The sequence below is a fragment of the Apodemus sylvaticus genome, chromosome 1 (genome assembly GCF_947179515.1).
Source record: "Apodemus sylvaticus chromosome 1, mApoSyl1.1, whole genome shotgun sequence".
In the NCBI taxonomy this organism is placed as follows: Eukaryota; Metazoa; Chordata; class Mammalia; order Rodentia; family Muridae; genus Apodemus; species Apodemus sylvaticus.
Window position 1 is genome coordinate 19,342,972 of NC_067472.1, and position 15,376 is coordinate 19,358,347.

Here is a 15,376-nt window from a genome sequence, read left to right on the forward strand (position 1 = left end):
CAGTCTGCTTAGGAAGGAATTAGCTTTCTTACATTACATCAAAGAAACTAGGTTGTTAAGGAGTTAGCTGACTCACCCAAACCCAGCAGCCTTGAAGGCCCAGGATTCAAACCCAGAGTCTCACCTCTCTCTATCTGTCCTTTGCATCAAGACAGCTCTTCTCGGGTCACATGTCGTTGCAGGCTATGTTCTTGGGGCTGTAGATCACCCCTACCCCTTGCTCACATACCTCATCTTAGGTGAAGGTAGGACCTTCCTTGGACCTCCAGGACCTCCCCATGCTGGGCAGATACCCCAGGATGACCCTTCATCTCCTGTGATGGAATTTAGATTTCCCTGATTCACTTTGCTCAGACCTAAACTGTACTCACTAATAAGCCCAAATGTTAACAATGAGTTGTTAACATTTGCACAGTAGCCAAACCAAGGCGCCCCCTAGAGGTTAGGTTGGGTCTGCACAGGGCACTTCCAGATAATAGTCAACTCTTGGTCTAGTCTGTGGTTTAGATTTCCACAAACAAATGCTGTCCTGAGCTCTCCAAGGTCCAAGAGGCTATCAAGTGACTGACTATGGGACCCTACTCCTCCCCTACACTCCCCCCCAACACCCACAGGCTTTCCACTTCTTGTTGCAATCCAGCATCCCACCCAGGCTGTTCCGGGAGTTTTGAGTTCAGCCAGTTGCATGAATGAGAGGGGACAAGGTTGGGGCCCTGTGCCAGGGGCAGGGGTGGGCAGGCTGGCTGGCTGGAAGCCAGTCTTGTGCCACCAAGAAACAATGAGCCACAGCCCTGAGTGGTGTTTTATGGGTTTTCATCTCATCTTGCCACCGAGTGAGGCCTGAGAGATGGTAATTATCCCAACACAAATATCAGGGCATGATTACCCAGCTGGATTTACTGCCCTCTCTCCACCAAGCCGAGATTGGATTAGGACGCGATTAATTGATGGGCTGATCAACTCTTTAATGTGGGGCAAGGTCAGAAAAGCAGAGTCTAGGATGCCTGCAGAAAGGACAGGTCCCCAGGAAGGCCCCGGAATGCCAGGAATCAGGAGCAGGGACAATTGTCCCAATTGTGTTCTTCTGGCAGGATGCCAGGAGAAGGGACAGTTTCCCCCAAGACAGTGCACGGGGAGGGCACCTGAGGTTGTCTCTGAGGCAACAGCCCCTCCCATGCATGTTCTTAGAATAGTCATCATGAATCCCAGAGCAAAGGTTCTGTAGAGGCTATGGGGGTGGGGGGACACCCTCCAACTAAGCTGTAACAATGCAGTTAGAAGGCTGAATAGGATAGCACCAGAACCCCATTGCCAGACTGTTGACAGTTAACTCTCAAGGCCACACTGCAGTCCAAGAAGACTGTGATTCACCACCCAGGAATCATCCCGAGTCTGTGGTCAGCCAAACAATGACTATTCCCCACTGGTGTACTTATTTTCTGAACAAATTGCTAGTGACCACCTACTATGTGCCGGCACTGAGGCCCCCTCCATGCTTTCCCCAGTACAGCCTGTAGTTTCTCTCAGCACCTGGCATCCTCTCCCAGTCCCCGAACTCTAAACCCCATAACTAAGTTCTCCAAGCTCCCCACCTCAGCCAGGTTTGGGATGTTAACACTAAAGTCCCTGGAAGCTCCTGGGACCCTACAATATCCTCTGAGACTCAGTCCATGCAAACTTTTCTGGGTGACCCTAGGCAAGAGAAGGGGTCACTGTGCGATTCTCAGTGGCCCCAGCCAGGTCTTTACCATCCCAAGAGCTTCATTAAAATTGACTAAATAAGTCTCAGGGAGAAAAAGCAAGTGAGTTCCCCCTGCCCAAGCTGAAGAAAGCCAAGAGAGATGTCACAACACCACAGGCCAGAGGACCTGTCTCTAGGAGAGAGGCACCAGAGACAACAGTGCCCAGCAGCCTCAGCCTCGGGCACCCCTCCCGATGACCTTCTGTGGGTTTGAGGGAGGTCTGTGGGTTTGAGTTAATTTTGTAGTTGAGTGATCCATTGATTCATCAACATGGGGAGGGCACGGAGCAGGGGCACTTGTGTCGTGTCAGCACTTCCTTGGGTCCAGCCCAGACAGCACTCAGCCAGTTGCTACCCTGCCCTCTGTGAGGGGCCTGAGAGCTTCTTCGAAAGCCCTAGCCAGCCAGTGAAGCCATGTGGCCTTTGGTGTATTGACAGTGTCTCTCCCTCAACACTGAAGTCCCTGGAAGCACCTGGGACCCTACAGTATCCTCTGGGAGTCAGCTCATGCAAACTTTTCTGGATGACCTTAGACAAGATCTTGACCCCTCTGTCTTGACTCGTCTATAGAATAGGAACCATTCACGCTTCATAAAGTCTCCTCCCTCCAGAGGCTCTACAGAGCAGTTTCAAGGTCCTCAGGGTTACCTACATCCCTTCCCAGTGCAGCCAATCTCCCGTGCTAACCTTTCCCCCTTTCTCCTATTTACTACATCTTTGTCTGAAGCTCAGACTTGCTGTTCCTCATGCCTGAAATGTTTTTCCCAAGGCTCACTCTTCAAATAAGACCCCTCTAAGAGGCACCTTATCACAAACTATGCCCTTATTTCTTTAACTGGCTTACGGCCTTCATAACTCTTACTTGAGTCTGGAAGTGGGTCATATGCCAGCTCTGTCCAGTTCTAGTACATTGTCCAGCTCAGCATTGTACTCTAGAACCCAAAGAGGCGCCTTTCACTTAGCATCAAATATAGACTCTTGTGTGAACAGAGTCTGGAATAAAGGATGAAAAGAATGTAATTTGCACCTGCATTTGCTAAGCACTCCCTGACAGCACAGGGTGATTCTGTGGCCATGGAAGGCCAGAATCTCCACAGGCATCCCGAGAAGAAGAAATAGTCTCCATCCTGGCTGCAGCAGAGGGATCTTAGCAGCAAAAAGGCTAGGCCCAGGCGAAGACCGGCATGTGAGGGTCCCCAGTAGGCTTGGGGCAAGGCTTGAGAATTGATGAGAGAACCCAAGAGGACTGACCAGTCCCAAGAAGGCCAGGTCCTGGAAACCCACCTGTTCTGACCTGTTCTGGGAAAGGACAAGCCAGGGCTTCCATAGGGGCGTGCACAGGAGAGGAGCAGACAAGAAGCAGCAATGGCCTCCCTCCGCATCTGTGAGCCCGGGACCTCTTAGTTCCTAGGCAGATCCATCCCCTGGACTTCCTACCCTGACACACCTTGGCCCTGTCACCACCTGGCCCTGACTGGTAGTGTGGTGACATGTGGGTTAGCACCAACTATGAACACAGTGCTTACTCTATAACCACTCACTTAAAAGAAGAGCATCGGGCTTGCGTGTGCAAGGCACTGTTGCCGTCTGTGGTCTTGGCAGCTTTCCCTGGAGGTTCCCACGCCCATGCTAACATTCTATGACTCTTCTTTGGAAAGTTCACAGCTGTGCTTTTGGGTGTGTCTCGCCTTCCTTCTGAGGGCCTCTGTTTTAACTCTACACTTAAATGTATATTAAAATATCTCTATTAACCCCCGGTTCTGCTTCAAGGACCTCCGCGTCTTATACGCACGCAGCAGGCCCTGACCATAGTTCTGCTGTTTGCATTTCAGTACACTTTGGATATTACTTCACGACACCATTCAGAAGGACCCCGCATTCTTTTATGGCTGTATAGTACTCCCGTGTATAGATATGGAATTAATTGAATCACTTCTCGATGGGTGAACCCTGAGATTTCTTGCACGCAGTTCAATTATTTTCTCCTAACAAAGGATGTCACTCAATGAATGAGCTCGTACAGTCCACTATTTCCCGTGACTGCGTGGATAGTTTTAAGATAAACTGACCGAAAGAGAGTGAGCGTGTCAAAGGAATACACACGTGTAGCTCAGAGCGCCAGGCTGCCCTCCCTGGGGGCAGCACTTACCAGAGTGCTTGTGTGGCTGATGAGCGGACACTTGCCAAAGGCTTGCCAGCACTTCATCACCTTCGTTTATATTATTAGCCAATCTGATAGGGGAAAAAATTGATTTCCAAGAGTGGTTTTAATTTTCATTTTTCTTAAATGAGCGAGGCCGAGAATATTTTTATGTATTTGACTCTCTTGTCTACGCCTAGCCTTTGCCCATTTTTTTCCCTATCGACTATTGGTCTTTTTCTTATTGATTTAGAATACCTCTTTATAAATTAGGAAAATTAGTCCTTTGTCTGAAACACACGTCGTGGTTGGTTTTCCCTGGCTTGTCATTTTTTTTCAGCCTCGATCATAGTGGGTTTTGAAATGTGGAAAACTTTCATTTTTACAGACTTGGATTTCTAACCCTTCCTTTACAGCTTCCGGGCTGTGTCACACCTCAGGGGACACTCTGTGTTCCACAGGGACACTCGGAACCTCCCAGAGAGGAAACGATGTGTCAGTCACCATGCTAGAGAGAGAGAGCGGATCTGGGCAGGCTGCTCTTCCGGCCTCCTCTGCCCACACAGCAGATGGGCCATCTGCTCTCTGGAGATGCACCTCTTGCCCAGCACCTCCTTCAGCCAGGCAGGCTCCAGCTGCAAGCAGAGGCCCTGTGCCTCGCCACCATAGTGTGGTGCCTGTGCCATCAGCTTTGGAATCCGCTGGACACTACTCAGAAAAAGCCAAGCGTTACCCAACACCTGCCAGCCCAGAACCCATGTCACCGTCCCCAGGACCTTCCTGCACCCCATAAAGTCTGAGATGTGTTTTAATGCACGCCATCTCATTTATTCCTGAAACGTCACCCTGTGCTCAGGCCCTGAAATGGATTCTCAGGTTTCTGGACCCCCGGCCTGCTTTCCCTCAGATGCAGAGTGCTGCTTCTCAGCTGCCCCAGCTTGACTCCACTTGAAAGATGAGCTCAGAAACTGCGCTCTCCAGACAGCCCATGTTGTGCCTCGTCCCGTGTGACCAATGAGCGGCAGGCCTGGAGAGAGGCCACCAAGGCAGCAGCATAGGGTGTGGAGAAAGCTAGGTGTTGTGACACATGTCTTCAGCCCTGAGGAGCCAGAGGGAAGATCAGGAGTTCAGGGCCATCCTTAGCTACATGGTGGATGGTGGATTTTGAGGATAGCCTGGGTTATGTGAGACCATGTTTTCTTTCTTTTTTTTTTCTTTTAAAGATTTATTTACTGTTATATGTAAGTACACTGTAGCTGTCCTCAGACACACCAGAAGAGGGCATCAGATCCGATCCGTCATTACGGATGATTGTGAGCCACCAGGTGGTTGCCGGGATTCGAACTCAGGACCTTCGGAAGAGCAGTCAATGCTCTTAACCACCGAGCCATTTCTAGACCCAAGACCATGTTTTCAAAAACAAGAATTGGGAACTGGGGAGATGAATTAGTAAAGTGATTCTGGGTTTATTCTTCAGAACCCACATAAGTAAGTCAGGTGCAATACCACACTCTTGTAATCCCAGCACCAGGAAGGTAGAAACAAGTAAATCCCCGAGGCTCACTGCCAGCCCGCCTGCCCTGCTAGGCATGCTCCAGGCCAGTAAGAGACCCTGTCTCCGGGGGAAACAAAGCAAGAACAAGGTAGACAGCTCCTGAGGAATGACACCCAAGGTTGTCCTCTGACCTACACACATGCGCGCGCACACACACACACACACACACATACACACATGCACGCACTAGGATCCCAGAGTTTATCACCTTGGTCTTAGCTAAGGACCCAGAGCTTCTCCCACTAGCCTTGTACACTGACTGAGAGGGCTTTGCCACATCATGCCAGTTTGGAGCTGGGCATTGCCATCTGATCGTATCTGTGCAACTTCACGTGGAGGGGTTGACACCTGAGCCACAATTTATCCGTATGGCACGAATCTTCTTGGGGAGATTCTGGAGGAAGCTAAGGATGCCGGCGGCGGGGGAGCACTAGTGAGGAGCACTGATGGGGAGTACTGATGGGGGAGCACAACTGGGGAGCACTGGTGGGGGAGTACTGGCAGGGTTTACCTCTTCACTGTGGAATAGAAGGAGGAAGAAGAGGTCAGGAAGTCTACCAGAGACCAAGTGAGTCTTGAGTTCATTCTTTTTAAACACATCCTTTGTCTGAACTAGTTCTTTCTCCCCTGAGGTCATCGCTGCTCCGCTGGCTCTCCATTGACTGTGTCTTGTGAGGCATTTGAAACTTAATGTCACAGTTGCCTCCTGGGGTGTGGTTTGTTGAGGGTCATGCCCTATACTTCCCGGGAGGGAGGGGAAGCGCTGGACAGAGATGCTCTTGTTGTTTATGGACTTTATCCTGTGTCTGGCATTATTGAAGGCACTTTACAGGCATTAACTAACTTACACTCACAGCAGCCTGGTGGAGAGGCGGCCATTCCCATCATCCCATTTCATAGCTCAGAGAGAAGGGTAAGTGCATGGGTCCCCAAGATCATCCCACAAATGGATGTTGCTAGCTGTCACAAAGCCACCGGGGGGGGGGGGGGGGGGGGGAGGGGGGAGGTTGGTGGTAGCTTCTGTGCCTAAAAGTCCCCAGACTCGCCTCTGTGACACTGACTCCCAGAGTCCCTTTCCTGGGTCCCCATTCCTCCAGGGACTCGGGAGAGGCTCTCTCCACTTCCCACCTACCGACGCCCATCCTCTTTCTGAGTACTGGCCCACTTTGGTGTGGGACCCTGAGACAAAGTGCCAAGGGTCCCACAAGGAGCCAGGAGGCAAGGCCCACCTCAGCACTGACTTGGGCCAGGGGCCAGTGCTGGTGTTTACTGCCTGTACCATCGACCCGCACCGCGCACTGTTTATCTGTCTTCCTGACACACCTAATTACCCAGGTTGCAGCTGCCAGCGCGTTCGCTCTTCCTAAATCACGGGCTCCCAGCCCTCCTGTCGCCCGGGCCTCCGGGCCTCTGCCTGGAGAGGGGCCGCCATTGATTTTGCCGTTCCCATTTATGATCTACAAGGCTCCACATCGCTGTTGCACATTTTACCTTAATTAGTTTATTCTTCTGGGCATCGCTGGTGAGCCCAGTGAGAGGGATGGACCAACAGCGTGAGATACCCAAATTCCTTGGCTACCAAGCCCAAAGCCTGCTCAGACTTCAGCACCCTAGACAGCGACTAGCGAAGCCAGAGACGACAGTCTCCAAAGGGTTCTGTGGCCAAGCGCATCTGGGAAAGGCCTTGCTCGGTAAAATTAAGCAGACAATTTGTTGCAATCTTTACAAAATTTTAATGATTTGATAACTAGTGAGGGGGCCTCGAAATTTGGGCTGGTATGCGATCTTTCCCAAGCTTGGAGAGTCATACATAGAATTCTTGTCCAGGCTACTCACAGGAACCCGAGTTGACCTGCCCAGGCATTGGCGGAACTGATTTGATGTCATCTCAGGAAGTGGGTAGGAGAGTTAAGGGGGCCCCAATGTGAATGAGATGGACCAGGGATGCTCTCTGCTGGGGAAGGCTGGAGACCTGCAGGGGACACTTCCAGAAGCCCCCAGGCATCTGCAAGCAAGGGCAGGCCTCCTACCATCTCATGTGGCCACAGCAATGGCAGCTATAGCACAAGTCGCTCTCCACAGACCTGAATCCAGAACACTCAAGAAGCCTCCGGCACTTTTTTTTTAAGTTTGTGGGAAATTCACTACATAACAAAACCTGTCCTGAGCTGATGTGAGCTATTTATAAGCTTTATTTATCCCACTTAGTGTGAATATTCATGTTTCACTGCAGAAATATTAATGTGTTTAATTATGGGGTGCCGCCCCCAGTCCCTGCTGGGGGTGTTATATAATCAACAGTGTTCATCCCATGCTACCTCTGAGAAGAGGAAGATAGCATCTGGGCCTCCAAACACATCAGGCCCCCAGGCATGTCGGAGAGGGGCTATGTCCCCACAGCGGCACAAAGCTGTCACCGAGCTCTCTCACCCTGTCTGACCTGTGCTGAAGCCGTATGTGCGTCTTCTCACAGTTTCCAGTCACACCTTGAGCGAGGACAGCCCTTGTGTATCATTCTTGGATGAGCAAACTGAGGCTAGGAAAGGATAAAGAACTTAACATCAGACTATACACACGCCCATGCACACTGGCGTGTGAGCACACACACACAGGACACACATGTGTGCACACACAGACATGACACACAGGACATACACGTGCACAAGCGCACACGCGCGCGCGCGCGCACACACACACAAACACACACACACACACACACGACACACACACAGAACACACAGACATGATACACATGCATGCACACACTCACCACAGTGGCCCTCCCAAGACAGAGAGCACCTTTAGGCCTGCATCTGTGGCTTCTCAGACACCCCCACCTGCAGGGCGACAGTCAGCCTCCCTGGCCCTCACACGGGTGTTCTTCCGAGTGAACCATCTGGTGGGTTGTGTACGAATCGCTGCCACAACTACACAATTCACACATAAACGTACACTCCATAACACCCCCTCATACACTTGTCTGGATTCCCTCACACCCACTCTTGGTCTCCCGCCAGGGCACACTCGCCACCCCCACCCCCACTCACCCCGTGCATTCTCTCACACTTGGCTACACAAGTGCTCGTGCTCACACTGGCACATCCGTCCCAAACACTCTGACTTTCACACGCTCACTCATTCTCCCACATTCACTCTCGCTTGCACGCCCCAGGGCTTGCACACTTACCCACTCTATGCCACACTCACATGCTCACTCTAACACACTTGCATTCACACCCACAGACTACCAGCCTGTGAACTGGGGATCTGGAGTCTGGCCAGTGGCTCATGTTTAGAAGGGGGAACTCATTTCCACCTAGCGCAGGGACCCCAATGGAGGAGCTAGAGAAACGACTGAAGGAGCTGAAGGGGTTTGCAACCCCATGGGAAGAACAACAATATCAACCAACCAGATCCCCAGAGCTCCCAGGGACTAAGCCACCAACCAAGGGGTACACATGGCTCAGGCTGCATATGTAGCAGAGGACACAGCCTTGTCAGGCATCAATGGGAAGAGAGACCCTTAGTCCTATGAAGGCTCGATAGATGCCCCAGTGTAGGGAAATGGAGGGTGGGGTGGTGGGAGTGGGTGGGTGGGTGGGTGGAGCAATACCCTCATAGAAGCAGGGGGTAGAAGGATGGGATAGAGGGTTTCTGGGAGGTGGGGAAACTGGGAAAAGGGATAGCATTTGAAATGTAAATAAAGCAAATATCTGAGAGAGAGAGAGAGAGAGAGAGAGAGCACTACCCTTAGGGGGCACTGGGTCAAACATTTCATGTACAGCCTCTCGGGCATTCCTCAGAGCAAACGTGAATGTGGCTACTGTCACCCCCACATAGATAGGGAAACAGAATCCCTCAGAAGCTAAGCAGCCTGCTCAAAGTCCAGGGTCTGGGCCTAGCGGAGACTGGCGCTTCTATTCACTGATTCTAAACCTCAGGCTTGTAATCGAGTTTCTCTTCTGGGGCCAGCTAGACAAGTTCACACCTAGAAAGGAGCTCGGCCTGCAGAGAGCCTCCTGCAAGGAGCCTCCGTCGCAGCCCCCTTGTATGTAGCAAATGTCAAGAGGCAGAACCAGAACCGCCCTGCGTCCTGTCCACTGTCCTCCAGCCATCCTTGCCTCCTCTCTCCAGGTGTGGCCACATACACAGACAAGCTGTTCAAATTCCGAAATAGCCGGTGGGAAGACGTCCTGAGCGATGACGTCAATGTGGCCCGAGGAGTGGCCAGCCTCTTTGCGGGACGCTCGGTGGCCTGTGTAGACAGGACGGTAAGTGCAGGGGCATGCGAGGGCCAGGGAGGAGGCAGAGGGCCCGAGGCTGTCCCACCTTGGTAGCTCTCAATGTTCCCCACACAGCAGAAGCACCAAGGTTTTCAGGGTGATAATATATCGTTCACACTGTTCTCTTGTGCAACCTCCCAGTGACCACTGTGGAAGCAACGAGGGGTGTTGTCCTCGTGAATATTGGATTCTGGGCGTCAGGGGAGGTAAAGCTCTCCTTAGAGCAGTGGCTTACCTGGGGAACCAAAATAAGACCAGCGACGTGTCTACGACATGAAGCAAACTCCGATACTAAATAGGGTGCTCATTCATTCATTCATTCATTCAATTAATGTTCAGTCACGTACATTTTTTTTATAATACCGAAGGTGCAACAGGGGGTGCAAAAGTGGTCAAGGGGGAGTTACCTGATTGTTCTAGAACCTTAGTTCATCAATGGTTCCATCAACACCTTCCTGCTACATCCTACCCAGGATGGGGAAGCCTGACTGACAGGAATCAGGGAGAGAAGCTGCCCTCAGTGCCTGGAGCTGGGTCCCGGCAGCCCTGGGACTTCTGAGGCAGTGATTTGTCCAGCCTGTCACCTGCTCCCCTGCCACCCACCTGCTTGGCTCTCTAACGGCAATCAGACAGCGTGGGTACAGCTGCTGCCCTGCTCCACAGTTGTGGGGCTGAAGGGGTGGGCTCTAAGAGATGGCACAGAGGGATTGGGGATGCAGCGTGAAGGTTCGCAGCCGGGGCCTCCAGGCCTTAGAAGGAGGCAGGTGCCAGGTATAAATATTTATTTCTTAACAAGCTGGTGCTGGGAGGAGAAGCCAAGCTGGGCTGTGAAGCCACATTTAGCCCTGACCTGAATCCATGCCACCTGGACTCCTGCCTGGTGGGAGGGCACAGTGAGGCGGGTCTGAACCGCCCTGGGACGTGTCGGGCCATAGGTGGCAGGTCCAGTCACAGCTGGGGAGCTTGTCCACACTCCTCCTGTTTCCCCCGCCTCTCTCGTCAGGACTTAACCTCCCACCCTGGCCCAAGTGGGATGTTCTCCCAGAATGGAGGGAGGGGCTGGAGGCTGATCATGGAAATACACCCCCATGTCCTAGCAAGGTCATGCGCACCCTGGCATTTAGCCTTGGGACAAAAGCACTGCAGGGAAGGGAATAGGGAGAGGGCGTGGCCCCTCTGCACAGTGGGTGGTGCTCAGAAGCTGTCTGCGCCCTCCCTGGCCTCCCTCCATCCTCCAAGGCCTTGGAGAACTGGAAAAAAAAAAAAGCCTTTCTGTGGGTCACCGCCCGCCTGCCTGGGGAAGAGCTGGTGGTAGAGTCCCACCCACTACCACCTTGGCTAGTCCTGGTTCCTACGATTTGTACTGAAAGAGCTGGGAGGCCAAGTCCGGTGCAGAAACTAGAAGACAGGAATGCAGTGTGGCATCGAAAACATAAAAAGCAGTGGCAAAGGACTAAAGGCATGAGCAGCCCACCCCATGCAACCACCCGAGCACGGAGCCCCACGCCACGGGGCTCTTCTTCCCGAATCTTTACAATAAGCCGAGGACGGGTACAAGCCACCATTATCACCTTTTACAGATATGGAAATTAAGGCTTGGAGCAATTAAACAACTTGACCTTGGTCACATAATAAACAGTAGGCACAGCTGGGAATTGAACTCTGTCTGCCCGAAAACAGAGCACACCCCCTCTTCATCCCTCTGCTCCCCTGGTTCTGGGTACGTGATAATAGGCTTTCTTGAAGCCCCCCCCCCCCTCCTGTCCAAACCATCTTCACAACCCTCACCTGGGAGGCAGGAGTTGGCTTGCTGGGCAGTGGTTCCCAGACTGTTGTTAGCATAAAGAGTTAGGAATGAAGATTTGGAGGTGATGGGGATGACTCTGCAGTTAAGAGTGCTTGCTGCACAAGCAGAAGGACCTGAGTTCAAATCCCAAGACCCAGTATGAAAAGCCAGGCATGGTTCTGCAAGAGCTTGTATTCCTGGCACTAAGAGGGTTAGAGACGGGAGGATCACTGGGCTTGCCAGCTGCCAGCCAAGTTCCAGGTTCAGTAAGAAACTCTGTCTCGGGAAAATATGGTGGTCAGTATAGAATAAGACACACAACATCCTCCTCTGGACTCGGTGTGTGCACTAACGTGAACAGGCCCTGTCTGCTGTATCCCCCAGACCAGCTGAATCAGAAATGCCAGGAATAAGGTCCAGAGACACAGTCCAACTCATGGGGACCTGGGGACCGGCAAGGGTTATGATTTGCTGAGGTGGGTCTGTCACTGCCTAGCCACACATCCCTTCCTCATGCTCTGCTCCAAATGGGACGTACTTCCTGCCCTTTATCTCCAGCTGCCCCGCCACTCACTCACCTTCCTGGATCGAGCTCAAAGCTGATCTCTTACAAGAAGCGTTCCCTGGTCAATAACGATTATGCCTCGTGTTTATATTGCATTTTTATCTTCTCGGAGACCTTTCACATACATTGTCTCATTCCAGACACCCCACCCCCCATTTAGCCCGTGCTAGAGGCAGCCTGCAGACCTTGATAGATGTGCCCAAGGCTAAAAAGTCATTCAAGGCCCGAGGTTAGACCAGAACTAGGCTAGTAGCCTCTGACTGGGACTTTGCAGAGACTAGAGTCACTAGTTGTCAGCAGCAGCAGCAGCATGCCTGGGAATCTGTTTCCCTCTCCCTTTCCCTGGCAGTGCTGGGCTTTGAACTGAGGACCTCATCCATGCAAGGCAGCTACTGCGCCGCTGAGCTGTAGCCTCAGCAGCACCTGGAAGGCTGTCAGACATGCGTGTACTACAGGCCCAGTCCAGGTCTTGAGTCAGAAGCTCTAGAAATGGGGCCCAGATCCTGTGCTTAACAAGTCCCCCAAGAGATCCCACTGTTAGCTCTGGACTCCGCAGAAACACCTCCTGGAACCATCTCACCCTCTGAGAATTTCTGTGGTCAAGTTCATGTATGAATTTCTGCAATCTTCTATAGCTATAATGTCTGTGTTTATCTGCTTATCACCCTGATGAATGGAAGGATCTAGGTAAAAGTGAATTATATAAATCTCCTAATTTGTAGCAGAGCGCATTTCAGCCCATGTGGACGTAATTGTCCATTTGTTGGTGAGCGTTGCTAAGCAGGTGGTGGAGTCAGGAATGGTTCCCCCTGGTGCACCTTTCCCTTTGGCCCTCCTCTTTCTTCATCCAATCATACACACACACACACACACACACACACACACACACCGAGCTCCTGGGGTAGGTAAGAGTGAGAGCATTTCAAAGTTTTCCTCTATCAAGAAGCCAATGGGTCGTAAAGCATCCCAAATTTCAGTTTGCCTAAGTATCCTGTGGGGTCTTATGAAAATATAGATTCTTAAAAGCAAGTCTGGAGTAGGCCCTGGGGTTCTTTGGTTCTAATACTGGCTCCCAAATGGCATTAGGGGTGTCTATCCAGGGACCACTTTGAGTAATGGGACCTATAAAGCATCGATTCCCAGATACCAGGGTTGAGATTCAATAACGCAAAGAGAAGAGGCAGTGAGGCCTTCAGGCAGCAGCCTCCCAGTCTCCAACTTCAGCTCCAAATGCTTCCTGCCTTGCACTTTACCTTCTGGTGACACCAAACCATGGCTTCCGCATGCCCACTGTCCCCTGTCTCTGCCCAGAAGGTTCTTCCCTCTGCTTCAATGGCTCAGACCCCTCTTAGAAAACCTTTCCTAAAGTTGGATAGCCTGGTGCCCGCCTCCAGGCTGCCAACCAGGAAAATCCTGTGCCTCGCATCTGCCATGCACTTGGGTGATTTTGACACACCTCTGTGTCCCCTGGAAACTCTAAGTTTCTTTCCTTGTCCTTAGCCACCAAGTCACACACACACACACACACACACACACACACACACATCCTGAGTGTCTCTGGATCAGCTCCTCCAGCCCCAGAGCAAATGGTCCCAAGAAGGAGTGGAGTGAGGATCCTGACCGTCCTCATGGAGATGCTGCAGGCTAAGACAATGAAGCAAACAGAGGCCAATGGGACGACAACATCATCTTGTCACCTCAGGCCCAGTTCATTCTCTCTCTTCTCTGGCTGCCCTTCCACACTAGACTCTAAGTCACCTCAGGACAGGGTCTGTGGGTTCAGAATTTATCGAAGAACACCTTGTAGATCATGAGAGCTGGAGAAATACCTTCTGGATGGAAGAGATGAGAAGATAATGGGGAAGCTGGAAACGGATTTAGAAACTGTGTATCTCCTGGGAAGAAGGGAGCATCCGCCGGAGAAATAACGCCATTATAATAACAGGCATAAAGGGATCTTATCTGTGGGGTTTGGACTACTGAGAATGGCTACTGAAGGGAAAGCCAGTGCCCCAGGCTTCTCTGAGATTCAAAGAAAAAAAGAAACAAAACAACGGAGACAGTATTATGAAGGCCAAAACAGTGAATATGTCCTCTTGATAATGTGGGGAGGTGGGAGCGGAAGGCGGGTGGAAGACCCTGCGATCCATGCCTTTCCCTGAGAGGAGAGGGAACAGGCTCAGGAATTTGCTTGTCATCTTGGCTGGAGTGAGCCTGAATGGAAGAGAGAGAGACGACGGAGAATAATGGGAACTGGTAGATCAATCAATCAGCAAATATTTATTGAGCAGCTACCCTGGCTGGCAGCTGGAGCGAGCTCAGCTGGAGGGAGGCACATTAGAAAATTGTCTATAAAAGGTGCGTGTGGGGGAGAGGGAGAGCTGTGTTCTTCTGGAACAGGATAGAACAAGAGAGGCTGCTTTGTTGTCTGACTCCAGAGTGGGGGCATCATGGGCATGCGGCCTTTGTGATGAACACCTCTCAGGGTTGTAGCCGCAACCTGCTGATAAAGCTACGATCCCTGGGGTGGGGACAACTTCTGGGGAAGCCAGACTAACACTAACGTGGGGCTTCTCACCCTCCTCCTTTCCTTCTTCCTCAGGGCTCCGGACGATACTCTATCTACATAGCAAACTATGCCTATGGGGATGTGGGGCCTGATGCCCTCATCGAAATGGACCCTGAGGCCAGTGACCTGTCCCGGGGGATCCTGGCCCTCAGGGACGTGGCTGCGGAGGCTGGGGTCAGCAAGTACACAGGTAGGCATAGTTTACGGAGGCTGTTACTAGAGGGGCCAGGGCCCTGCAGAGCTGTGTCTAATTCATCAGCAACCAGGAGGACAGAGAAGGTTTATAATCCCTGAGCAGGGAGGAAGGCATCTTCCCTTCCCACCATCCAAGGGGAGGTGACATCCCTGGCAAGTGTGAGCTTGTTGGGGTGGGGACACGGTACAACAGGCATAAACCGAAAGGAAAAGAACACCATGTCATCCTGCCCCAGGAACCCCTTGCCCCCTCCCCTGCTGTAACCCCGGTGATGAGTGTGCAGATTGCATTGGAGAAATCTGACAGATCACAGGAGCTGAGATTTAAAGCTTTCTTTATTGCCCAACAGCAGATGAAATTATTTACTTACACATAAGCGGCCAGGAATTGAGCGCTAAGTCCCTAAGCTGCGGCTGGGTCCCGTCTCGGATAACTGAGCTCAGAGAATTGTGTTCTTGTTCCAAACCCTCTCCCGCACTTTTTATGGAAGATGTGCTCCCACCCCCCCTCAGCTTTCTGGATGGGGCATCTATTGTCAGAG

At 51.7% G+C, this 15,376-nt stretch overlaps 1 protein-coding gene across 1 annotated transcript in view; it reads left to right on the forward strand.

Annotated features, from left to right (window-relative positions):
* The window catches only part of Crtac1 (cartilage acidic protein 1), a 143,656-nt gene that overhangs the window by 93,698 nt on the left and 34,582 nt on the right, over positions 1–15,376 (forward strand). Inside the window, exons 4-5 of the mRNA XM_052185632.1 lie at positions 9,571–9,707; positions 14,673–14,829. Coding sequence (XP_052041592.1) covers positions 9,571–9,707; positions 14,673–14,829 — 294 coding nt within the window. The remainder of the gene's footprint in view (positions 1–9,570; positions 9,708–14,672; positions 14,830–15,376) is intronic.